General features: G+C 37.3%; 1 protein-coding gene across 4 annotated transcripts in view; it reads left to right on the forward strand.

Annotated features, from left to right (window-relative positions):
* The window catches only part of SEC24B (SEC24 homolog B, COPII coat complex component), a 97,692-nt gene that overhangs the window by 11,031 nt on the left and 61,263 nt on the right, over positions 1-25,398 (forward strand). For all 4 annotated transcript variants that reach the window (XM_080796150.1, XM_080796149.1, XM_080796147.1 and 1 more), the window contains exon 2: positions 20,707-21,456. In XM_080796150.1, coding sequence (XP_080652276.1) covers positions 20,707-21,456 — 750 coding nt within the window. The remainder of the gene's footprint in view (positions 1-20,706; positions 21,457-25,398) is intronic.

The following is a 25,398-nucleotide window of genomic DNA, read 5'->3' on the forward strand; positions in this document are numbered from 1 at the left end:
CATTTAGTTGTTTTGTCTCCTTAGCTTCCTCTGATCTATGACAGAGCCTTAGTTTTTTGTTTGTCTTTTAGGGCTTTGACAGGGCCAGTGAGTTATTTTGTAGACAGTTTCTCACTTTGCTGATGCTTTCCCATGATAGGCTGGGTGGATTCTTAAGAATTTATGAATGTTTATGAGTTCATGAATTTTTAGGAAGAATAGCACAGAGGCGAATTGTCCTTATCACATCGTATCATATCAGGGATTATATGTATCTGCTTGTTTTATTACTAGTTTTGTTAATCTCTTGGACACTTGATTGAAGTGTCTTAGCTCAGGCCTCTATGACAAAATGCCATAGATGGGGCACCGGGGTGGCTCAGTCATTAAGCATCTCCTTCTTATAAGGATACTAATTCCATCATGAGGGTCCTACCCTTGTGACCTGTTCTAAGTCTAATTACTTCCCAGAGGCCCCATCTTAAAACTATCAAATTGGGGGATAGAGTTTCAACTTACGAATTTGAGAGGACATATTCAGTCTCTAATAGAGGCTGCCAAGTTCCTCCAGTGCAAAATTAATATTTTTTTCCTACTGTTCGTTAGGAGTAACTTAACTTCAGCCCACATTCAACAGAAGGGGAATTAAGAATTACACTCTTCCTTCTGCAGCGAGGTGTATCAAATAATTTGTAGGTATATGCTGAAATCACAGTAATTCGTAAATATTCTTGGGGAGATACTTTACTCTCCTGCTGCTTCTTAAAATTTTATCCACTAATTTTAGCATTCCTCAGTGGCTCGCACCCGCAGTGATTTTTACTATGGAATTCTAATGGTAATTTTCTCTTTTCCTCGTTTATTCTACATTTATTATTTAGAATTTTTCCATATTTTTCCGTAAGGAAGACTTGCCCCCTTTTTTTAATTTTAAAATATTTTCAGTCATTTATATTATTTTGGACTCATGAATATTTACTTTATTCTTTGAATTATAATATACCACTATCATTATTTATATTTGTTGCTCAAATTGTTACAGTTTTAGCCATTGACATCTCTTTGAGGTTGTCTCCTGTGTTTCTCTGCTGCCACCATTTTGTTTTTCGACTGCTTCCCTACTTCCTTTTTTCTTTTTAATTTTTAAATTTTTTTATAAACATAATAAATTATTAGCCCCAGGGGTACAGGTCTGTGAATCGCCAGGTTTACACACTTCACAGCACACACCATAGCACGCACCCTCCCCAATGTCCATAACCACCCCCCTTCTCCCAACACCCCTCCCCCCAGCAACCCTCAGTTTGTTTTGTAAGATTAAAAGTCACTTATGGTTTGTCTCCCTCCCAATCCCATCTTGTCTCATTTATTCTTTTCCTACCCCCCAAACCCCCCATGTTGCATCTCTACTTCCTCATATCAGGGAGATCATATGATAGTTGTCTTTCTCCGATTGACTTATTTCACTAAGCATGATACCCTCTAGTTCCATCCATGTCGTCGCAAATGGCAAGATTTCATTTCTTTTGATGGCTGCATAGTATTTCATTGTGTATATATACCACATCTTCTTTATCCATTCATCTGTTGATGGACATCTAGGTTCTTTTCCATAGTTTGGCTATTGTAGACATTGCTGCTATAAACATTCAGGTGCACGTGCCCCTTCGGATCACTACGTTTGTATCTTTAGGGTAAGTACCCAGTAGTGCAATTGCTGGGTCGTAGGGTACTTCTGTTTTCAACTTGTAGAGGACCCTCCATGCTGTTTTTCAGAGTGGTTACACCGGCTTGCATTCCCACCAGCAGTGTAGGAGGGTCCCCCCCCCCCCACATCCTTGCCAGCATCTGTCATTTCCTGACTTGTTAATTTTAGCCATTCTGACTGGTGTGAGGTGATATCTCATTGTGGTTTTGATTTGTATTTCCCTTATGCCGAGTGATGTGGAGCACTTTTTCATGTGTCTGTTGGCCATCTGGATGTCTTCTTTGCAGAAATGTCTGTTCATGTCCTCTGGCCATTTCTTGATTGGATTATTTGTTCTTTGGGTGTTGAGTTTGCTAAGCTCTTTACAGATTTTGAATACTAGCCCTTTATCTGTTATGTCGTTTGCAAATATCTTCTCCCATTCTGTCAGTTGTCTTTCGGTTTTGTTAACTGTTTCCTTTGCTGTGCAAAAGCTTTTGATCTTGATGAAATTCCAATACTTCATTTTTGCCCTTGCTTCCCTTGCCTTTGGCGATGTTCCTAGGAAGAAGTTGCTGCGGCTGAGGTCGAAGAGGTTGCTGCCTGTGTTCTCCTCAAGGATTTTGATGGATTCCTTTCTCACATTGAGGTCCTTCATCCATTTTGAGTCTATTTTCGTGTGTGGTATAAGGAAATGGTCCAGTTTCATTTTTCTGCATGTGGCTGTCCAATTTTTCCAACACCATTTGTTGAAGAGGCTGTCTTTTTTCCATTGGACATTCTTTCCTGCTTTGTCGAAGATTAGTTGACCATAGAGTTGAGGATCTATTTCTGGGCTCTCTATTCTGTTCCATTGGTCTGTGTGTCTGTTTTTGTGCCAGTACCATACTGTCTTGATGATGACAGCTTTGTAATAGAGCTTGAAGTCTGGAATTGCGATGCCAGCAACTTTGGCTTGCTTTTTCAATATTCCTTTGGCTGTTCGAGGTCTTTTCTGGTTCCATATAAATTTTAGGATTATTTGTTCCATTTCTTTGAAAAAAATGGGTGGGATTTTGATAGGGATTGCATTAAATGTGTAGATTGCTTTAGGTAGCATAGACATTTTCACAATATTTGTTCTTCCAATCCACGCTTCCCTACTTTCTGACACTTCAAGATACTCCATTTGTCCTTGCCCTATCCCAGCACCAGAGTCAGTTCTTTGTCCCAGGAGCCTGGTTCCTTCTTTCAGGGCATGGTATTTAGAAACTGAGAATTGGGCCCTGAAAATATTGTAGCTCCTGGCATATCACTGCCTCTAGGCTTTCTCAGTAGACAGAGTCAGGAGATATATATGTATTTACTAAATAATGTATGTACACATCTCCATGATTATATCTACGTCTGTTCCTCTATGTATATATATTACTTAAACATCCTTCAGTTGGGTTATCCTACATCTAATGCAATTAGACTGATCTTTCAGTTTTTATTCTATCTATCCTAGATTATCTTGACATCCTGGTTGATTTTTTTTTTAACAAAAATTTGCATATAGTACAACTTGCTTGTGTTCTTTATAGTGTGCAGCACTGTGGGTTTTGACAAATGCGTGCAGTTAAGTATCTACCGCCACAGTATCGTATAGATCAGTTCTGTTACTATAAAATGGCCTTAACGTAGTCCTGTTGTAATCCTCATCTCTTCCTGCACCAGCCCTGACAACTATTGCTCTGTTTTCCAATTCTGTCATTCTGCTTTTCCAGAATGTCATATAAATGGCATCATAAAATATGTAGTCTTTTAGGTCTCGTTTCTCTCACTGAGTTACATTCATCTGTGCTGTTACATGAATCGGTTGTCTGTTCCCTTTTATTGCTGTGTACTATTCAATTGTATGTGTGTACTGGGATTGTGTAACCATCCGCTGTTGTTGAATATCTTGATTGTTTCTCGTTTTTGCTGATTGTGAATAAAGCAGTTGTAAACATTCATGTACTGGTTTTTGTGGGAGCACAAGTTTTTGGCTCACTTAGGTTAAACATGTCGGAGTGGCACTGCTGGGTCAAGTGGTAAATACAGTTGACTGTGAACAACACAGGTTTAAACTGCATGAGTCCACTGATGCAGATTTTTTTTCGATAAATACAGTACAGTACTATAAATGTGTTCTCTTCCTTATGATTTTCTTAGTAACTTAAAGCTTACTTTAGTATAGTAACGTACAAAATATATGTTAAGTTTATGTTACTGGTAAGGCTTCTGGTCAATAGTAGACTATTGGTAGTTAAGTTTTGGGGGAGTCAAAAGTTATACTCAGATCAACTGTGCAGGGTGTTCTTGCTCCTAATCTCTGTGTTGTTCAGGGGTGTGTGTTGTTTTTTATTTGACAGAGAGAGACACAGCAAGAGAATGAACACAAGCAGGGGGAGTGAGAGAGGGAGAAGCAGGCTCCCCACTGAGCAGAGAGCCCAATGCGGGGCTTGATCCCAGGACCCTGAGATCATGACCTGAGCTGAAGGCAGATACTTAACAACTGAGGCACCCAGGCGCCCCTATATTTAACTTTAATAGAACTTGCCAAACTATTTTCCAAGGTGGCAAATAGTTTTTGCATTCCCTCCAGTAATGAATGAGAATTCCTGTTGCACCACATCTTTGCCAACATTTGATATTCTGTGATTTTTTTGCGGTGGGCTTTAGTTAGTCTAATGGGTGTATAGCAGTATTTCATGGTTTAATTTGCATTCCCTAATGATTAATGATGAGTATCTTTGTGTATGTTTATTGTCATCCCTATATCTTCTTTGGTGACTCTATTTTCAGATCTTTTACCAGTTTTTTGGTTGGATTATTTTCTTATTGTTAAGTTTTAAGATTTCTTAATAAATTCTGGATACAAATCATTGGGCATGTGATTTGCAAATGTTATCCCCTTGTCTGTAGCTTGTCTTATAATCCTCTTGGTGGTTTTTGTAAATCGAAGGTTTTTAATTTGATAAAGTCGCTTTTCTCAGTATTTTCTGTTCTTTTTTTTTTTTTTTAAGATTTTATTTATTTATTTGACAGACAGAGATCACAAGTAGGCAGAGAGTCAGGCGAGAGAGAGAAAGAAACAGGCTCCCTGCTGAGCAGAGAGCCCGCTGCAGGGCTGGATCCCAGGACCCTGGGATCATGACCTGAGCCGAAGACAGAGGCTTTAACCCACTGAGCCACCCAGGCGCCCCAATATTTTCTGTCCTTAATCATGCCTACATAATCTTCTATACTTTCTTCTGGGAGTTTTTAAATTTGACTTTCAGATCTATGAGTCATTTTGACTTAAATTTTGCTTAAGACCTGAGATATATTGAGGTTCATTTTTTGAATATGGACCACGGCAGCCACATTTGTTGGAAATACTATCTTTTCTTCATTGAATTGGCTTGACGGCTTTGTCAAAAGTCAGTTGGCTGTATTTTTGTGGCTCTATTTTCAGAGCCCCTTTTTTATTATGTTCTATGTGTCTGTCCTTTCACTGGTACCATACTTTTTTGGATTATTGTAGCATATAAAGCAAATCTTGAAATTGGGTAATATGAGTCCTCCAACTGTGCTTTTTCAGAGTTGTTGTTTGAGATTTTAGTACCTTTGCCTTTCCATAGAAATTTTAGAATCAGCCTGTTGATATCTATAAAAGAGCCTATTGGTATTTTTATCAGGATAACATCAAACTTAAAGATCAAAACTGAGATAATTTGTATCTTAATACCAAGTTTTTCAGTCCACAAACACAGTACACAGTCCATTTTTTTAAAGAAATCCTTGCTTTCATCAGTGTTTTGTAGTTTTCGGCATATAGGTCCTTCACATATTTCATTAGATTTATATTTTAAGTACTTTCTTGTGATATTATAAATAGTACTGTTTTTTAAAAATTATGAATCCTGTTTGCTTGTTATTTAGTGTGAGAAGTGCATTTGACTCTTACATACCAATCTTCTGTCTTGTGACTTTGATAAACTCACTTATTATTAGTTCCAGGCTTTTCTTTTGTCTGTTTTTCTCTCTCTCTTTTTTAATCCTGTCATTTTGTAAATATCGTTTTATTCTTTTCTAGTCTGTGTGCCATTTGTTTCTTTTTCTTGCCTTACTAAAGTAGGTGGTAAATCCTGAACTTTGTTGAGTAGGGGAGTGGCTTTTATTTTTTTACTGTGAGTGTGTGGTAGTGAAGAATATGGTAATTACTAGTGTTGCTTAGTGCCATTGCTTCAGTTTATGCCACAGGACCAGCGTGTTACCCGTCATTGCTTTTGTGCCATTAGTATAAATGTCACCACAGTGAAGAAGGCAGATATTTTAATATTGTTATGAAAGTAGTTTTTACCTGTGGATCCCCCAGGAGTCTCCAGTATTACCAGGGTTCTAGGTACTACATTTTGAGAATTGCTGTTCTATATCCTTACTGTATGCATTTCCTAGGTCGGCTGTAACAAAATACTACAAACTGGGTAGCCTGAAACAACAGAAATTTATTCTCTTCTGGTTCTGGAGACTAGAAGTCTGCAGTTAAGGTGTTTGGCAGGGCCACATTCTCTCTTTAAGGGAGAATCTTTTCCTTGCCTCTTCCAGCTTTTGGTTGGCTGTTGGCATTCCCTATATTTTGGCCACATCACTCTGCTTTATCCTCTCATTGCCTTTTCTTTGATGTGTCTGTCTTCTCTTTATGTGCATCTTACAAAGATATATGTGATGGCATTTTTAGGACCCACTCAGATAATCTCACGATCCTTAGCTTAGTCGTGTGTCTTCTGTCATAAAAGATAATATTGGTCCTTTCCCATATAAAAGCATTTTTTCACATTCTGGGGATTAGGATGTAGATGTGTCTTTTGGGAGGCTGCTGTTCATCCTACTACCCTTATTCATTACATAAATGTTAGACTGCTTCCCCCGGTTTCTAAAATTTTATTTTTCTTCAGTCTTCTCTACTTTTTAAATTAGATCACTTTATTTATTAATTATTCATTTTTAAGTAAGCTCTACACCCAACGTAGTGCTTGAACTCATAACCCCAAGATCAAGAGTCGTGTGGTCTACTGACTGAGCCAGCAGGTGCCCCAAAATTAGATCACTTTTTTAAATTAAAGATTTTGTTTATTTATTTGACAGAGAGACACAGCAAGAGAGGGAACACAACCAGGGAGAGTGGGAGAGGGAGAAGCAGGCTTCTTGACAAGCAGGGAACCGGATGCAGGGTTCCATCCCAGGACCCTGGGATCATGTCTTGAGCCAAAGGTAGACATTGAACAACTGAGCCACCCAGGCACCCCAAAATTAGATCATTTTATTGATTACTCTTCAGGTTCATTGATTATTTCTTCTGTCATACTGTTGAAGCCATCTAACATAACTATTACACCTTTAGTTTGAATATTTTCATTTTCAAAATAGTTTTCATTTCTGTTTTGATACTCTGTTCATTTATTGATGTTATTTTTTTCAATTCCTTAAATATATTTTCTTTTTTGAACATATTTATAATAGCTGCTTTGAAGCCTTTGTCTGCTAAATTCATCTTTGGGGACCACTTTGAATCTGGTCTCTGCCTGATTTTTTTTTTTTTTTTAACTGGACATCTCAGTGTCTCTACTTTGTCTATACAGCTAGTTAAGCTGCCAGCTAAGGACTTGACACAACAATTGTAACTGACAAGAAGTAAGTTTCAGGGAGGTAAAATGAATGAACACACAGACTTACCTACAAATATATTTATCATTGTGTAGCTTAATGTTTTTTAAAAAAAAATGGAAAATAACCTAAATGGTGATAAATAGAAAAGTGATTAAAGTATGGTAAATTTATATAATGGATATTATTCAGACATTTAAAAATCATGATGAAAAGGTATTAAAGTCAGGCTACATAAACAAATCATTTAAAAATGTACATTATAATTCTACTTTTGTTTAAATTAGATAAATCCAAGAAGAAATTACTGGGTTATTGATAGTAGTTATCTCAGGTGGTAAGTTTATGGATGGTTTTTATTTGATAATTTCCTATACCTCTTTTTGCAATGACTATATATAACATTTGTAATTAGAAAAACACTTTTCTAGGGTTATTTTTAAAAAATTTGACTATCCACATATGTAACTAGTTCATCCTTTCCTCCACAGCCTTTGTCTCTATTTTAGAAGTATTAAAATACCAGTAGTCTAATATGCTGCAGAGCCATTTTGCTTTTTTTTTTTTTTAAGGTTTTATTTATTTGAGACAGAGAGAAAGAGAGAAAGATTGAGAGAACGAGTGAGGGGAGAGGCAGAAGAAGCAGGCTCCCTGCATAGTAGGGAGCCTAACGTGGAACTTGATCCCAGAATGCTGGGATCATGACCTGAGCCAAAGGCAGATGCTTAACCAACTGAGCCACCCAGGTACCCTTGCAGAACCACTTTTTTTTTTTTTTTTTTAAGATTTTATTTATTTATTTGAGAGAGAGAGTGAAAGAGAGCATGAGAGCAGAGAAAGTCAGAAGGAGAAGCAGACTCCCCATGGAGTTGGCAGCCGGATACGGGACTCAATCCCAGGACTCTGGAACCATGACCTGAGCTGAAGGCAGTTGCTTAACCAACTGAGCCACCCAGGCGCCCCAGAACCACTTTTAATCCAAAAAAATATGTGCATCTAAATTATCCCAGAAAGCCAGTTCTTTTTCTTTTCTTTTCTTTTCTTTTTTTTTTTTTTTTAAGAACTCAGTAGCGTTAACTAGTGAATTATTGAACACTACATCAAAAACTAATGATGTACTGTATGGTGGCTAATTGAACATAATAAAAAAATCAGTAGCATTAATGAAATTTAGTAGTACCTCCAAATACTTTTTATAATTAATGTTTCTACTAATGTCCAACCTTAATGTTTAGGCCTAGGTTGAAAGCATTTCAAACCATAAAAGACTCAATCTCAAAAAACAGACTGACTGGGGGGAGGGGGGACGGGAGAGGGTGGTGGGGATATGGACATTGGGGAGGGTATGGGCTATGATGAGTGCTGTGAAAGGTGTAAACCTGGCGATTCACAGACCTGTACCCCTGGGGATAAAAATACATTATATGTTTATTAAAATAAATTAATTAATTTTAAAAAAAAGAAAGCATTTCATACATACTGATATTCTCCTTTTTATATTTTTTTGTCTTAATAGTTGTATTCAGTAGGAACTTAATAGCTTTCACATGTAATTTTAGATAGCAAAAAGAAGTAAAATCAATTTTGATTTATCCAATTATCACAATATATAAAACATCATTTTAACATGTATTCAATATTAAAAAATTACTGAGATATCTTAGTTTTTTCAGATTAGCTATATTCCAGTACATAATAGCCACGTGTCACTGGTGGCTGCCATATTGGATAGTGCAGGTCTATAGCCTATGTGTATGATTCCAGGTGTTTTTACCTCTTGTAATAGATCCAGTTTTCAGCACTTAGTTGTTGTTTTTTTTCCTTTCATTCTTTCCTAGTGTACCTGATTCAATTTTTTAATATTTTCTTTATGCTTTATAGCTCCCAAGTAATATATTCTAGGAAGGAACTGTTTTTCTAATAGAATAGGATAACTTAGTGCATTCTCTACATATATATAAATACTATGTTTAACTTATTTGAAGATAACATTTTCTTATGTAAGACTTACTGAAACTATGATGTCTGGACTTTTAAGAATATAATGCATTTTTATGTTAGGTAAAGGTGGATTTTTTCAGTTTTAGAATCTGGAATATGAACCTTTTTTTAAAAAAAAGATTCTATTTATTTGTCAGAGAGAGAGAGAGAGAGTACACAATTAGGGGGAGTGGCAGGCAGAGAGAGAAGCAGACTCCCTGCTGAGCAAGGAGCCCAATGCAGGACTTGATTCCAGGACCTGGGATCATGACCTGAGCCAAAGGCAGGCACTTAACTGACTGAGCCACCTAGGTGTCCCTGGATTCTAACTTTAAAAAAAAAAGTAGTTAGTTACTGCTTTCAGTTACTATTGCTACATAATAAATTATTCCAAAATTTAATAGTTGAAAACAAGTATTTTATTATGCTCACAGATTCTGTTGATCATGAATTTGCACAGGGCAGTACCAAGATGGCTTTTCTCTGTTCTGTGATGTCTAGGGCCTCAGCTTAGAAGACTCAGAGGTGTTTTGATGGCTAATGACTCAACATCTCCAAACGTCAAACCTGAGTGCCTAAAGGTGACCTCTCCATGTGGTTCACTTCCCCAGACCATGGTAGCTGTGGAATAATTGGACTTCCTACATGTCTAGCTGCTCAGGGATCCACATGCAAATGTTCCATCAAACAACATAGAAACTGAATTGTCTCTGACCAGGCAGGTAAATCACATAGCTTTGCTTCTGCCAGTCTTTTTTGGTAGAAGCTGTGATAAGCCTCCTCAATTCAGGGGAAGTAGACAGATTTCACCCTTTAGTCTCCACAGTATCAAAGAATTTGGGGACCGTGTTTTAAAACTGCCACAGTTACTGAGGGAATTATAGGAAATACAGGCAAATGAAACTGCTAATACTAATGAAATGTGCATAATTTATAGATTGTGTTAAAAATAAAAGAGCATAGATTTATGTGACTTATGTATTTATAATATTTGCCAGGCTTGGTTTTAGTATAGCAGAAGAAATAAAACTTTAGTATTAGTTTTGGTATTATACCATAATAAAATTAGGAGAGTTATCTAATACATTTTAAAGTTGAAGAAAATGTATTTCTTGTTAGGTCACAGTAAGACAAAATTTTTAAAAATCTTTTACATGTCCTAGATACCATTTTCTTTTCATTTAAGCTGATCCTTATGTTTATTTTTTTCAAAGTGGAAGCTTTTGAAAATTGATTTAAAATATTTGAAAGGAAATATTTTTCTCCCAAAGAAGTCTTGATTCATTTATCATTTTGACCAAATTATTTTTGTATACTTTTCATACATTTAGAACATTTAGATCTTGATACAGAATAAGGAATGGTGAGCATTGACATATTGTTAGCTCTGTACACCTTCACATTCCCCTGAAGTAAGCACTTTCTTTGATGGACTGGGAAGTAAAAAAGTTCCTCTGGTGGGTAGCTCACTTCTGATAAATTCTAGCATCTAGTTACAACATTCCTGTTAGTTTTAGAAGAATGATGTTTGAGTAGGTTGGACATACTGATGGTTATTTCCCTGTTTTCAGATCATGTAGCATGGATGAGCCACATTATTTATTAAGTGGATAGATACTTAAATAGATTTGTCTAATTCTGACTTGGCTCTTCTCTTCACTAATTAAGTCTTACCAGTGTAGAGTTTTCTGAGACTGAAGTCAAGAGTAGCAAACCATCCTTGTCTATTTAAGGAAAGAAGGGAGGGAGAACATTTCTTTTCTTTTTTTTTTTTGGGGGGGGGGGCATGTTAATGAAAGATTCCTATTGACTCTTTTCCTTTTAAGTAAATAAATTCTTTCAGGTGAACTATGACCATGTAAAATATCCTGTAAGAAAAGTAAATTATACACCTAGTAAAACAGTGTTACTGAGTTTGGGTTCTTTATACTTCTTGGAATTATAATAAGTATGGTTGTTATTTTTTCCTTATAGTTTGATTACATGTTATCTTTTTTCTGCCATAGAATATGTATTTATGTGACCAAACTTAAGGTGCCACTACATTATTGAGTAGAAATTGAAAACAGAATAAGGAAAGATAAGCTTTATTCATATATCTTCTATAACAAGCATTTTTATATTTTTATGTTTTCTATTTTTAATACATTATTATAGCAAGGAATACAGTGGCACATCCTTTGTGTCAGTGAACTTGAAACAGCTTGTGAATATTTGTTTTGTTGTCCTTTCATTTGAGGTATGGTACAGATAATGATTTCATTCCACAACATAGAAAAATTACATTTGAGGCTAAAGTTTGCCCTTCTTTGGAACCAAGACTGGAATTCCACTGTTAGGGACGATTGACCATTTGCTGGGCTAAGGAAAGCCAGCCAGACTTTAGTATAGCGTGGGTGGGAGGTCATTGTTTAAAAGCATGGATTTGGACCAGGTTACTTGATTTATCTTAGTCCTATTACTTCCTAAGCATGTGAACTGTATTAAAGGACTTAACTTAGGGGGCATCTGGGCAGCTCAGCCATTAAACATCTGCCTTCGGCTCCAGTCATGATCCCAGGGTCCTGGGATCAAGCCCCACGTCGGGCTCCCTGCTCAGCTGGAAGACTGCTTCTCCCTCTCCCACTACCCCTGGTTGTGTTCCCTCTCTTGCTGTGCCTCTGTCAAATAAGTAAGTAAAATTTTTAAAAATAAATAAATAAATAAATAAATATAGAGCTTAACTTCTGTGCCTCATTTACCTAACTTGTAAAGTGGGTATAATGATACATTTGCTTCGAAGGACAGTGAGTGGCACATAATGTAATATGTTTAATGATGTTTATAATATTAACAAAAGTAATACTAAGATTAATGTTAATTTGAATGGCATTGATATAAATACATTCTGTAGTGGTCAAGGAAATAAATATAAATGTCAGTGGAAGTATTAAAAGCATTAGAGGAAAATTAGTATATATTTATATAATATTAGAAAAGGGAAGGCTCTTTAAGTATGATTTAAAAATGAACGAGGTCAAAAAATAGTAACCTGATGTAAAATACGTGTAGTACATAATAATAATTTCAGATTAAATTTCTTTTTTTATGGAATTTTAAATTTAATTAAAAAAATTTTTTTATAAACATATAATGTATTTTTATCCCCAGGGGTACGGGTCTGTGAATCTCCAGGTTTACACACTTCACAGCATTCACCATAGCACATACCCTCCCCAATGTCCATAACCCCACCCTCCCTCTCCCGACCCTCCTCCCCCCAGCAACCCTCAGTTTGTTTTGTAAGATTAAGAGTCACTTATGGTTTGTCTCCCTCCCAATCCCATCTTGTCTCATTTATTCTTTTCCTACCCCCCAAACCCCCCATGTTGCATCTCTACTTCCTCATATCAGGGAGATCATATGATAGTTGTCTTTCTCCGATTGACTTATTTCACTAAGCATGATACCCTCTAGTTCCATCCATGTCGTCGCAAATGGCAAGATTTCATTTCTTTTGATGGCTGCATAGTATTTCATTGTGTATATATACCACATCTTCTTTATCCATTCATCTGTTGATGGACATCTAGGTTCTTTTCCATAGTTTGGCTATTGTAGACATTGCTGCTATAAACATTCAGGTGCACGTGCCCCTTCGGATCACTACGTTTGTATCTTTAGGGTAAGTACCCAGTAGTGCAATTGCTGGGTCGTAGGGTACTTCTGTTTTCAACTTGTAGAGGACCCTCCATGCTGTTTTTCAGAGTGGTTACACCGGCTTGCATTCCCACCAGCAGTGTAGGAGGGTCCCCCCCCCCACATCCTTGCCAGCATCTGTCATTTCCTGACTTGTTAATTTTAGCCATTCTGACTGGTGTGAGGTGATATCTCATTGTGGTTTTGATTTGTATTTCCCTTATGCCGAGTGATGTGGAGCACTTTTTCATGTGTCTGTTGGCCATCTGGATGTCTTCTTTGCAGAAATGTCTGTTCATGTCCTCTGGCCATTTCTTGATTGGATTATTTGTTCTTTGGGTGTTGAGTTTGCTAAGCTCTTTACAGATTTTGAATACTAGCCCTTTATCTGTTATGTCGTTTGCAAATATCTTCTCCCATTCTGTCAGTTGTCTTTCGGTTTTGTTAACTGTTTCCTTTGCTGTGCAAAAGCTTTTGATCTTGATGAAATTCCAATACTTCATTTTTGCCCTTGCTTCCCTTGCCTTTGGCGATGTTCCTAGGAAGAAGTTGCTGCGGCTGAGGTCGAAGAGGTTGCTGCCTGTGTTCTCCTCAAGGATTTTGATGGATTCCTTTCTCACATTGAGGTCCTTCATCCATTTTGAGTCTATTTTCGTGTGTGGTATAAGGAAATGGTCCAGTTTCATTTTTCTGCACGTGGCTGTCCAATTTTCCCAACACCATTTGTTGAAGAGGCTGTCTTTTTTCCATTGGACATTCTTTCCTGCTTTGTCGAAGATTAGTTGACCATAGAGTTGAGGATCTATTTCTGGGCTCTCTATTCTGTTCCATTGGTCTGTGTGTCTGTTTTTGTGCCAGTACCATACTGTCTTGATGATGACAGCTTTGTAATAGAGCTTGAAGTCTGGAATTGCAATGCCAGCAACTTTGGCTTGCTTTTTCAATATTCCTTTGGCTGTTCGAGGTCTTTTCTGGTTCCATATAAATTTTAGGATTATTTGTTCCATTTCTTTGAAAAAAATGGGTGGGATTTTGATAGGGATTGCATTAAATGTGTAGATTGCTTTAGGTAGCATAGACATTTTCACAATATTTGTTCTTCCAATCCAGGAGCATGGAACATTTTTCCATTTCTTTGTGTCTTCCTCAATTTTTTTCATGAGTACTTTATAGTTTTCTGAGTATAGATTCTTTGCCTCTTTGGTTAGATTTATTCCTAGGTATCTTATGGTTTTGGGTGCAATTGTAAATGGGACTGACTCCTCAATTTCTCTTTCTTCTGTCTTGTTGTGAGTGTAAAGAAATGTGACTGATTTCCGTGCATTGACTTTATATCCTGACACTTTACTGAATTCCTGTACAAGTTCTAGCAGTTTTGGAGTGGAGCCTTTTGGGTTTTCCACATATAGTATCATATCATCTGCAAAGAGTGATAGTTTGACTTCTTCTTTGCCGATTTGGATGCCTTTAATTTCTATTTGTTGTCTGATTGCTGAGGCTAGGACTTCTACTACTATGTTGAAGAGCAGCGGTGATAACGGACATCCTTGCCATGTTCCTTACCTTAGCGGAAAAGCTTTCAGTTTTTCTCCATTGAGAATGATATTTGCGGTGGGTTTTTCATAGATGGCTTTGATAATATTGAGGTATGTGCCCTCTATCCCTACACTTTGAAGAGTTTTTTTTTTTTTAATTTTATTTATTTATTTAACACAGAGAGATCACAAGTATGCAGAGAGGCAGGCAGAGAGAGAGAGAGAGGGAAGCAGGCTCCCTGCTGAGCAGAGAGCCCGATGCGGGGCTTGATCCCAGGACCCTGAGTTCATGACCTGAGCCGAAGGCAGAGGCTTAACCCACTGAGCCACCCAGGTGCCCCCACTTTGAAGAGTTTTAATCAGGAAGAGATGCTGCACTTTGTCAAATGCTTTTTCAGCATCTATTGAGAGTATCATATGGTTCTTACTCTTTCTTTTATTAATGTATTGGATCACATTGATGGATTTGCGGATGTTGAACCAAACTTGCAGCCCTGGAATAAATCCCACTTGGTCGTGGTGAATAATCCTTTTAATGTACTGTTGGATCCTATTGGCCAGTATTTTGGTGAGAATTTTTGCATCTGTGTTCATCAAGGATATTGGTCTGTAATTCTCTTTTTTGGTCGGATCCTTGTCTGGTTTTGGGATCAAGGTGATGCTGGCTTCATAAAATGAGTTTGGAAGTTTTCCTTCCATTTCTATTTTTTGGAACAGTTTCAGGAGAATAGGAATCAATTCTTCTTTAAATGTTTGGTAGAATTCCCCTGGGAAGCCGTCTGGTCCTGGACTTTTGTTTGTTTGGAGATTTTTGATGACTGTTTCAATCTCCTTACTGGTTATAGGTCTGTTCAGGTTTTCTATTTCTTCCTGGTTCAGTTGTGGTAGTTTATATGTCTCTAGAAATGTATCCATTTCTTCCAGATTGTCAAATTTGTTGGTGTAGAGTTGCTCGTAGTATGTTCTTATGATTGTTTGTATTTCCGTGGTGTTGGTTGTGATCTCTTCTCTTTCATTCATGATTTTCTTTATTTGGGTCCTTTCTCTTTTCTTTTTGATAAGTCTGGCCAGGGGTTTGTCAGTCTTATTAATTCTTTCAAAGAACCAGCTCCTAGTTTCATTGATTTGTTCTATTGTTTTTTTTTGTTTCTATTTCATTGATTTCTGCTCTGATCTTTATGATTTCTCTTCTCCTGCTGGGTTTAGGCTATCTTTGTTGTTCTTTCTCCAGCTCCTTTAGGTGTAGGGTTAGGTTGTGTATTTGAGACCTTTCTTGTTTCTTGAGAAAGGCTTGTACCTCTATATATTTTCCTCTCAGGAACCGTTGTGTTTTCATTATCATTTGTTTCCATGAATTTTTTCAATTCTTCTTTAATTTCCTGGTTGACCCATTCATTTTTTAGAAGGATGCTGTTTAGTCTCCATGTATTTGCGTTCTTTCCAAATTTCCTCTTGTGATTGAGTTCTAGCTTCAGAGCATTGTGGTCTGAAAATATGCAGGGAATTATCCCAATTTTTTGATACCAGTTGAGACCTGATTTATGACCCAGGATGTGATCTATTCTGGAGAATGTTCCATATGCACTAGAGAAGAATGTGTATTCTGTTGCTTTGGGATGAAATGTTCTGAATATGTCTGTGATGTTCATCTTGTTCAGTGTGTCATTGAAGGCCTTTATTTCCTTGTTGATCTTTTGCTTGGATGATCTGTCCATTTCAGTAAGGGGAGTGTTAAAGCCCCCTACTATTACTGTATTATTGTTGATGTGTTTCTTTGATTTTGTTATTAATTGGTTTATATAGTTGGCTGCTCCCACGTTAGGGGCATAGATATTTAAAATTGTTAGATCTTCTTATTGGACAGACCCTTTGAGTATGATATAGTGTCCTTCATCATCTCTTATTATAGTCTTTGGCTTAAAATCTAATTGATCTGATCTAAGGATTGCCACCCCATTATTATTATTAGCATGGTACATTGTTTTCCACCCCCTCACTTTAAATCTGGAGGTGTCTTCGGGTCTAAAATGAGTTTCTTGTAGGCAGCATATTGATGGTTTTTTTTTTTTTTTTTTTTTAATCCATTCTGATACCCTGTGTCTTTTGATTGGGGCATTTAGCCCATTAACATTCAGGGTAACTATTGAGAGATATGATTTAGTACCATTGTATTGCCTGTAAGGTGACTGGTACTGTATATTGTCTCTGTTCCTTTCTGGTCTGTTACTTTTTGGCTCTCTCTTTGCTTAGAGGACCCCTTTCAATATTTCCTGTAGAGCTGGTTTGGTGTTTGCAAATTATTTCAGTTTTTGTTTGTCCTGGAAGCTTTTTATCTCTCCTTCTATTTTCAGTGATAGCCTAGCTGGATATAGTATTCTTGGCTGCATATTTTTCTCCTTTAGTGCTCTGAATATATCATGACAGTTCTTTCTGGCCTGCCAGGTCTCTCTGGATAAGTCTGCTGCCAATCTAATATTTTTACCATTGTATGTTACAGACTTCTTTTCCTGGGCTGCTTTCAGGATTTTCTCTTTGTCACTAAGACTTGTAAATTTTACTATCAGGTGATTGGGTATGGACGTATTCTTTTTGATTTTGAGGGGGGTTCTCTGCACTTCCTGGATTTTGATGCTTGTTCCCTTTGCCATATTAGGGAAATTCTCTCCTATAATTCTTTCCAATATACCTTCTGCTCCCCTCTCTCTTTCTTCTTCTTCTGGAATCCCAATTATTCTAATGTTGTTTTGTCTTATGGTGTCACTTATCTCTCAAATTCTCCCCTTGTGGTCCAGTAGCTGTTTGTCCCTGTTTTGCTCAGCTTCTTTATTCTCTGTCATTTGGTTTTCTATATCACTAATTCTTTCTTCTGCCTCATTTATCCTAGCAGTAAGAGCCTCCATTTTTGATTGCACCTCATTAATAGCTTTTTTTATTTCAACTTGGTTAGATTTTAGTTCTTTTATTTCTCCAGAAAGGGCTTTTATATCTCCAGAGAGGGTTTCTCCAATATCTTCCATGCCTTTTTCCAGCCCGGCTAGAACCTTGAGAATCGTCATTCTGAACTCTAGATCTGACATATTACCAATGTCTGTATTGATTCGGTCCCTAGCCTTTGGTACTGCCTCTTGTTCTTTTTTTTGTGGTGAGTTTTTCTGCCTTGTTATTTTGTCCAGATAACAGTATACGAAGGAGCAAATAAAATACTAAAAGGGTGGCAAAGACCCCAGGAAAATGTGCTTTAACCAAATCAGAAGAGACCCCGAATCTTGGGGGGGAGAAAGGGAATAAAAAGAAGTTCAGAAAAAAAAAAATTTAAAAAAGAAAACAGATCAAGAAAAATATAAAAAAGAAAAATATATATATATATTAGACTGGTGACTAGAACAGGGTCACCCACTTAATTTTGGGAGTATTTTGGTTTTTTAGAAGAAACTACCTCCCAAAATTTTAAAGAATGAAAAACGTATATAAGGTTAAACACAATGAAGGGATGGAATATGCCTATAAAAATGAAAAAAAAATTTTTTTTAATTTCTAAAAGAGGAGTTGATAAAGTAAGTTGGTTGGGAAAATAAAGAAAGAGGAAGTGGAGAGAATTTGCTCGGGCTGGAGACTAGAACAAGCCCAGAGCTAGATTTAGGGTATATTTTGATCTATTAGAAGAAGTTGTACCCCAAATTTTTTAGAAGAACAAACTGTATGTGCATACAAAAAATAAAGTTAAATACAGTGAAGGACAAAATATGACTATGATAATGGTTCAAAAAAGATTTTTTTTATGAAAGATATTGTTAAAGTAGTTTAAAAACGTTAAGAAAGAAAAGGGTAAAAGTTAAATAAAAATTAGTAGAAGAAAAGAAATTAAATTAAAAAAAATTAAATTAACTGCAAGACTTAAGAATCATGGGGAGAAAACCATGAGTTCCGTGCTTTGCTTTCTCCTCCTCTGGAATTCCACTGCTCTCCTTGGTAAGTGAACTTGGTCTTGGCTGGATTTCTTGTTGATCTTCTGGGGGAGGGGCCTGTTGTAGTGATTCTCAAGTGTCTTTGCCCGAGGCGGAATTGCACCGCCTTTATCAGGGGCCGGGCTAAGTAATCTGCTCACGTTCGCTTTCGGGAGCTTTGGTTCCCTGAACGCTTTCCGTAGAGTTCCAGAGGACAGGAATGAAAATGGCGACCTCCCAATCTCTGGCCCAGAGGAGCTAAGAGCTTGGGGCCCCACTCCTCAGTGCGCCCTCAGAGAAAAGCGCTCAATCACTCCCGTCTCCCTGGCCTCCGGCTGCGCTCCAAGCTCGCCCAGCCTGTGACCAGTTCAGTGTAACCCCGAGCTGAGAGCTCACTCCTCGGCTCTGTCTCTGTAGCCGGCTTCCCCGCTCTAATACCTGCGAGCTCTGTGACACTCAGACACCCCCGATCCTTCTGTGACCCTGCGGGACCTGGGGCCACGCTGACCCCGTGTGGGCTTCACCCCGGTTTAGCCTCTGGAACGATGTCCCTCAGTGGAGCAGACTTTTAAAAGTCCTGATTTAGTGCTCCGTTGCTCTGCCGCTTGCCTGGATCCGGCCCCTCCCCCCGAAGTCTATCTTCCCATCGCTTTGGATTCACTTCTCCGCCAGTCCTACCTTTCAGAAAGTGGTCGATTTTCTGTTTCTAGAATTGCTGTTCTTCTTCTCTTCGATCTCCCATTGGATTTGTAGGTGTTTGCAATGATTGATAAGCTATCTAGCTGATCTCCTGCTACCTGATGTAGTCTCAGCCTGCTGCTTCTCCGCCATCTTAAGTCCTCCCCCCGGTTAAATTTCTTAATATACAAGAACATTTATAAATCATTATGGAAAGCACAAGACTGTGAGAAAAGGGCAAATAACAGAGAAAGACACCTAAGTAGCTAAGAAATATCTGGAAAGAGTCTCAGCATTACTTCGTTAAGTACTGCAGCCTGAAATGTTTCTCCCCTATCAGATTGGCAGAGATTGAAATGTTACTCAATGTTGGGAAGATGAGGCACTCCTAAGCATTATTCATAGAAGGTATGAATTGATAGACTTCTGAAGAGATATTTGACAGTAATTGTCAATCTTAAAAGCACAAACCCTTTGAACTCCCAGTTTCACTTCTAGGAACTTATCCTACAGATTCATTACAGAGGTTGACCTCAAATATATAAATTAGCTCAGTTTCTGAAATAAATATTCATCAAAGAAGATTTAGTAAATAATGTTACATCTCTAATGAAATACTGTGTAGATTTTTAGAAGAAGAGTGAAGATTTATATATGCTAATAGAAGGATATTCAGAGCACATTAAGTAAAAGAAAAGCAGGTTGTGGAACTGTGTCATGAAGGATATAAAAAAGCCATTAAGTAATAGATACATGTGGAAAGAAGGATATTAGCTACCAGGGAAAGAGGGGGAATTGTACTTTTTACTTTGTATTCTTCATTATTTGAGTTTTTTTTTTTACAATGGGTATATTGTTACTTTTATAGTTTAAAAGAAACTAATAAAAAAGGTTTGCACTTTGTCTATACTGGATATAATAGTTATCTATTGTTGCATAACAAAATACCCCCAAATTTAGTGACTTAAATAGCAACTATTTGATCTCAGAGTTTCTGAGGGACATGAACTTAGGAGTTACCTTGCTGGGTGGTTCTGACTTTGGATGTCATGAGATTGTAGTCAAGCTGTCAGCTGGGGCTGTAGTTTTCTCAAGACTCTACTGGGTATGAAGAATCTGCTCCCAAGTTCACTGATGGGGTTGGTGCAGGCCCCAGTTTCTCTTTGGCTATTGGCCACAGCGTTCAGTTCCTTACCTCATGGATTTTTCCATAGGGCTCTTCACAACTTGGCAGCGTTGTTCAAACTGAGTGATCTAAGAGAGGGAAACCAGCACCCAAGATCAAGCTAATCTTGAAAGTGATACATCATTACCTCTCCGACATTATTTTGGTCATATAAATCAGTCTTGGTATATTGTGGGACGGTGTGAATTCATATACAAGTGTATGAATACCAGGAGGTGGGGATCACTGGGGGCCACCTTGGAGGCTGGCTATCACAATGGGTCTGTAACAGTATATATCTTTTGTGACTATTGGAGAGGTAAATTAATTAGGGTGACATTTGATGGGAACGTTGCTTAAAAATTAGTTATCTCCTTGCCAATTCCTGTGTTTGCTCTTCTTTTTCAGGTCCAGCACAGAGTCAAATGCAGGTTCCATCAGGGTATGGAGTGCATCCTCAAAACTACATTGCTCCCTCAGGACATTATCCTCAAGGACCTGGGAAGATGACCTCATTGCCATTGGATAGCCAATGTGGTGATTACTACTCCGGTCTCTATACGGTACCGACACAAAATGTGGTGACTCCTAATACAGCAGATCAACAACCAGGAGCACAGCACATGTATGGCAGGGGTCCTCCTGCCCCTCATATAGTGGGATCCACTCCGGGATCTTTCCAGGGTGCCGCATCACCAACATTGCATTTGCATACGAGTGCCGCCCAGCGGTACTCCCATTTTGTGAATCACTACAGTAGCCCAGCCATGTACTCTGCCAACTCTTCTGTTGCTTCTCAGGGATTTCCCTCTACCTGTGCTCACTATGCTATGTCAACTGTTTCTACTGCTGCATATCCTAGTGTTTCATATCCCTCTCTGCCTGCCGGTGATCCATATGGGCAACAAATGTTTACCTCACAGAATGCTCCAACGGTCAGGCCACTCAGAGAGAATTCATTTTCTGGTCATAGTACAGTCATCAGTCATCCCTCACCACTTCCACCTCCTCCATCACACCAGTACCACCAGCAGCAGAGTCTTTCAGGATGCAGTACTCTCTCGTGGTCAGCTTCAGGCCTTCCGTCAACCCAGCATAATATCGTCCGAAACCACACTGGCTCCCTGGCTACAGCCAACAGCAGCCCGACAAATACTGGTAGGTTGAATGGAAAGTTCACCAAAGCATGGCTGAAAATCATTTCATTTCCAGTCAGGTTTTTATTTGCATGAAGATTTAAGATGATATTGCTTAATAGAAAAAGTGGAAGTTACCTTTGCAGTTTATTTGCTTTATTTATTGTGGTATTTTAGCAACATCTCCCTGAACCCTTCCCCTTGCCCTATTCATTTAGCCACCCAACTACCTGCCGTGCATAGTTATGTTCCTTATCATGACTGGGATCTTAGTCAATATTTATTGATAAATTTTATGCCTCTGCAGTAGTTGTCTTTAGTATGAGTTAGGTCAAGGGCAAAATAGGAGGGTCCATTTGGGCATATGCTTTGTTAGCCACTACTTTCTTTTTTATATTGTTCAACCTTAGGACAGTTACTATTCCAGCCAGAACCCTACTCACTATATATAGAATACCACCCTGGTTTCTCTAAGTGAGCCCCTATTAGTGATGCTCACAGAAGAGAATATATATGTATATAATATGTAGGAATACATACTAAAGCTTATGTTTCCTCTTCCCAAATTGGTAAATTAGGATGGAGGCTGGGGAAGATGAAGAAAGATGCTTGAAGAATAGTCTTGTAGTTAATCTTTCTGACCTTCTTAAACCAAGATGTAGTTAAATTTATTAGTTTAAAAATTATGTAAATTATGTGGTCTTTTTAGTGTGGGCTTTCCATATCATGTACTCATTTTAATTCAGCTTGTAAGCTTGAACTTAACAAAATACCCTCTTGAACTGAATGAAAATGTATGTAAAGAATGGGAACTGGTGAAGCTGTGGTAGTTTTCTGAATGTTGCCTTTAAATTCTGTATCAGAGTCCAGATAGCCCTAAGTGAAGGATGTCATTGAAAAGTATCCTTCCCTGGACAGTTAGATTATTTAAAATTAGAACTTCGGAACATTATATCTGAATATATTTGACATCATTTCTTCTTTCATTACTGTTATTTAGAAACCCTTTTGGCTGCAATCAACTAATAATGGTTTAAACAAAAAAGGTGGTATTTTTCTCACATAACAAGAAGTCTAGGTAAATGTAGTGGAAGCAGACGTCCTCGGTGTCTTTTCTCTCCCTGGTCTACCATTCTTTGCATGTTGGTTTCCATAAACTTCGGTGCCTGTAGACATCAAGTCAGAGTTAAAAGCAGGAAGAAGGGAAAGGAAAGAAGATGGGGTAATGGCACTGGCAGACTTTCCCTGTCATTTGCCATAGCTGTTTTAAAAGAGAATCCCTTGGGGCGCCTGGGTGGCTCAGTGGGTTAAGCCTCTGCCTTCGGCTTAGGTCATGATCTCAGGGTCTTGGGATGTAGCCCTGCATCAGGCTCTCTGCTCGGCGGGGAGCCTGCTTCCTCCCCTCACCCTCCCTGCCTGCCTCTCTGTCTACTTGTGATCTCTGTCAAATAAATAAATAAAATCTTAAAAAAAAAAAAAAGAGAGAGAGAATCCTTTATTTTAGGAAAGGTTAGAAAATGAATACTTATCTTTGTAGCCTTCATGGTAGACACGGGTAAGAAAGAAGGGGGTTGGCATTGACTGGGTCTTGGGTGAATCAATCTAAAGCATCTGTCACAGTTCCCAAATTTGGCTGTGTATCAGAATCTCTTGCACAGATGTGATCTTCACCCTTACTTACTGAGCTAGAATAGAATCTCATTCTCTAGGCTCGTCTTGGGAATCTGTATTTCTGACTTGATCTTGTCATGATGCCTAGTAAAAAAAGGTCAGATTTTTTTTTTTTTTTTTAAATGAGGAAAGCTATCCAAGTTGGGTTGCCTGCTTGTGGTCATTAATATTAGAAACCCGAGTTTGTCCTGGAGCTCAGTTTCTTTGACTCTCAGCCTTCCCTTCTCAGAGTTAGGGCTTTCTGTCCTCTAGAAATTCTGGGTTTTTTTCCTCTCTTCTTTCAGCAGTCTGTTTGCAGTCAGCTTATCCTAAGGTCTCTCTGCCTTAAGGATTTTGTGACTTTCGGGACAAAAAAAAAAGAAGAAATACACGTAATTCCTGTCTTATTTCTGAGATGGGAATGGAATCCTGGATGGAACCAATTATCCTGAGATACAGGATCAGGGAAATATGGGGCCACTTGGCTAATGAACAGAATACCTAATTGGGAAACACTATCCCTGAAAAAAATATTGAATAAAGAATACAAATAGTTACAAAATTACCTTCTATTTGAATAACTAGTAATTAGTTCTTCATGTAGAGAGAGAGATCTTCATATATAGTTCTTCATATAGAGAGAGTATATTTCCATTTTTTTAATCCTAGTACTATATTGTGAAAGCCATAATAAATGTGATTTTAGAAATTAATTCATGTTAAATAGGGGGTTTTTTGGCTTTAGATTGGTAAATTACTTTTTAATTACAGTTTGGAGATTGACAAATATATCAGGTTAATTTGACACTTGTTTTTTGTATTTCCAAAGAAATAAAGAAGTTACTTTTAAAACCTACTTTGAAATGAAATATAGAAGTTCCCAAATTTTCTCAGTTGATCCGATGTTTATCGATATTATTTTTCATGATGTTCTATGCAACTTAGTAATAATAGTTCATAAGGTATTTGGTAGATATCACTGTGTTTCTCTTAGAAGTTTAAAACACCCCTTGGTAGTTTTTTATAATGAAAAAATGATGAATATACATAGAAAGAGTTCAAAGAAATAGATTAAATGGAAAGTAAATGTTTTCTACCACTAGAAATTTTGGCCACTAATTTTCAGAGATGGTCACAATTAACAATTTTTTGTGTATCCTTCCCAAAATTCTCTACACATGTACAAGTGTTCTTTATTAGTATCGTAAGCACGCACATACATACTTAAGTTAATCATTAAATAGCAAGGAACTGTTTTGTATGATATGCTAAATACATGAAACTATTGAAATTTTTAATTTTTTGGTTAATTTACAATACTTTTACTAAAAACCCACTTAATCTTAGTACATAAATGTGCTATATTGGAATATAATAAACTTAATTCATTAAAAAAAAAAACCTTTGGAACCCCATGAATTTTTGCCAGGGTGACTTGGTTGCCTAGGGAGAAGGTTTGGCAACCATGGAAATACTGATTTAAATTTTCTAGAAAAAAAGACAGCTTTTATTTTCATTGGTTGCCTTTAAATAATATTGGCACATTAGAATAATTATCTTAGCTATTAAACATAGTTTTAGGTGAAATTCAACCATCAAGTAATTAACAAAAACGATTGCACTTTTTTATTACTTGATTATACTAGTTACATTTTCGGGTGTAACAAAAGTTCTTAAACAATTCATAAAGTGTTGGAGATCCAAAAGCATGAACATGAGTTAAATGATTACCAAAACATGTTGCTGCATACATGCTACTATTTTTAGGCAGTCATTGAGTTCATTTTCAGAAACACTGGAATAAAAGAGAACTTTAAATGTTCTCTCACTTGCCTCTTTATTTTATGAGAACATGCCAGTATATTTCAGCACTAGAACTTCAGATTTTTTGTTAAAAGTTCTATCCCAAGTATGTATGTCTGGGTGCTATGTTTGTTAACATAGGGTGAAGTTTTGGCTGCTGTGTAAAAAGTGTCATTTCATTAGGACTGTTACTGTAGGTAAATCTCTGAAGGTTTAAAAAGTTTTTCCTAGTTTGAGATAAAGTTAGTTGAGTATGTAACTTTGGGATATAAAGATACCTATCTTTGATAGCAAGATGAGTATTGGAACATCATTTAAAATCATTTTCTTAAATTTTTACTATCCCTTTGTTTTGAAAAGTATATAATTTTAAAAGTTAGCAAGATAAATCTTGGCTAAGAAGTAGAGTTTTGCCAGAAAATATTATTTTCATTAAAATTATTTTTACTTTTTTTCCCTGAGAATCACATATTATGAAATAGTATTATTGTCTAATGGTGTTTTACTGTGT

The sequence above is a fragment of the Martes martes genome (assembly GCF_963455335.1).
Source record: "Martes martes genome assembly, chromosome: 2".
NCBI classification, from domain to species: Eukaryota; Metazoa; Chordata; class Mammalia; order Carnivora; family Mustelidae; genus Martes; species Martes martes.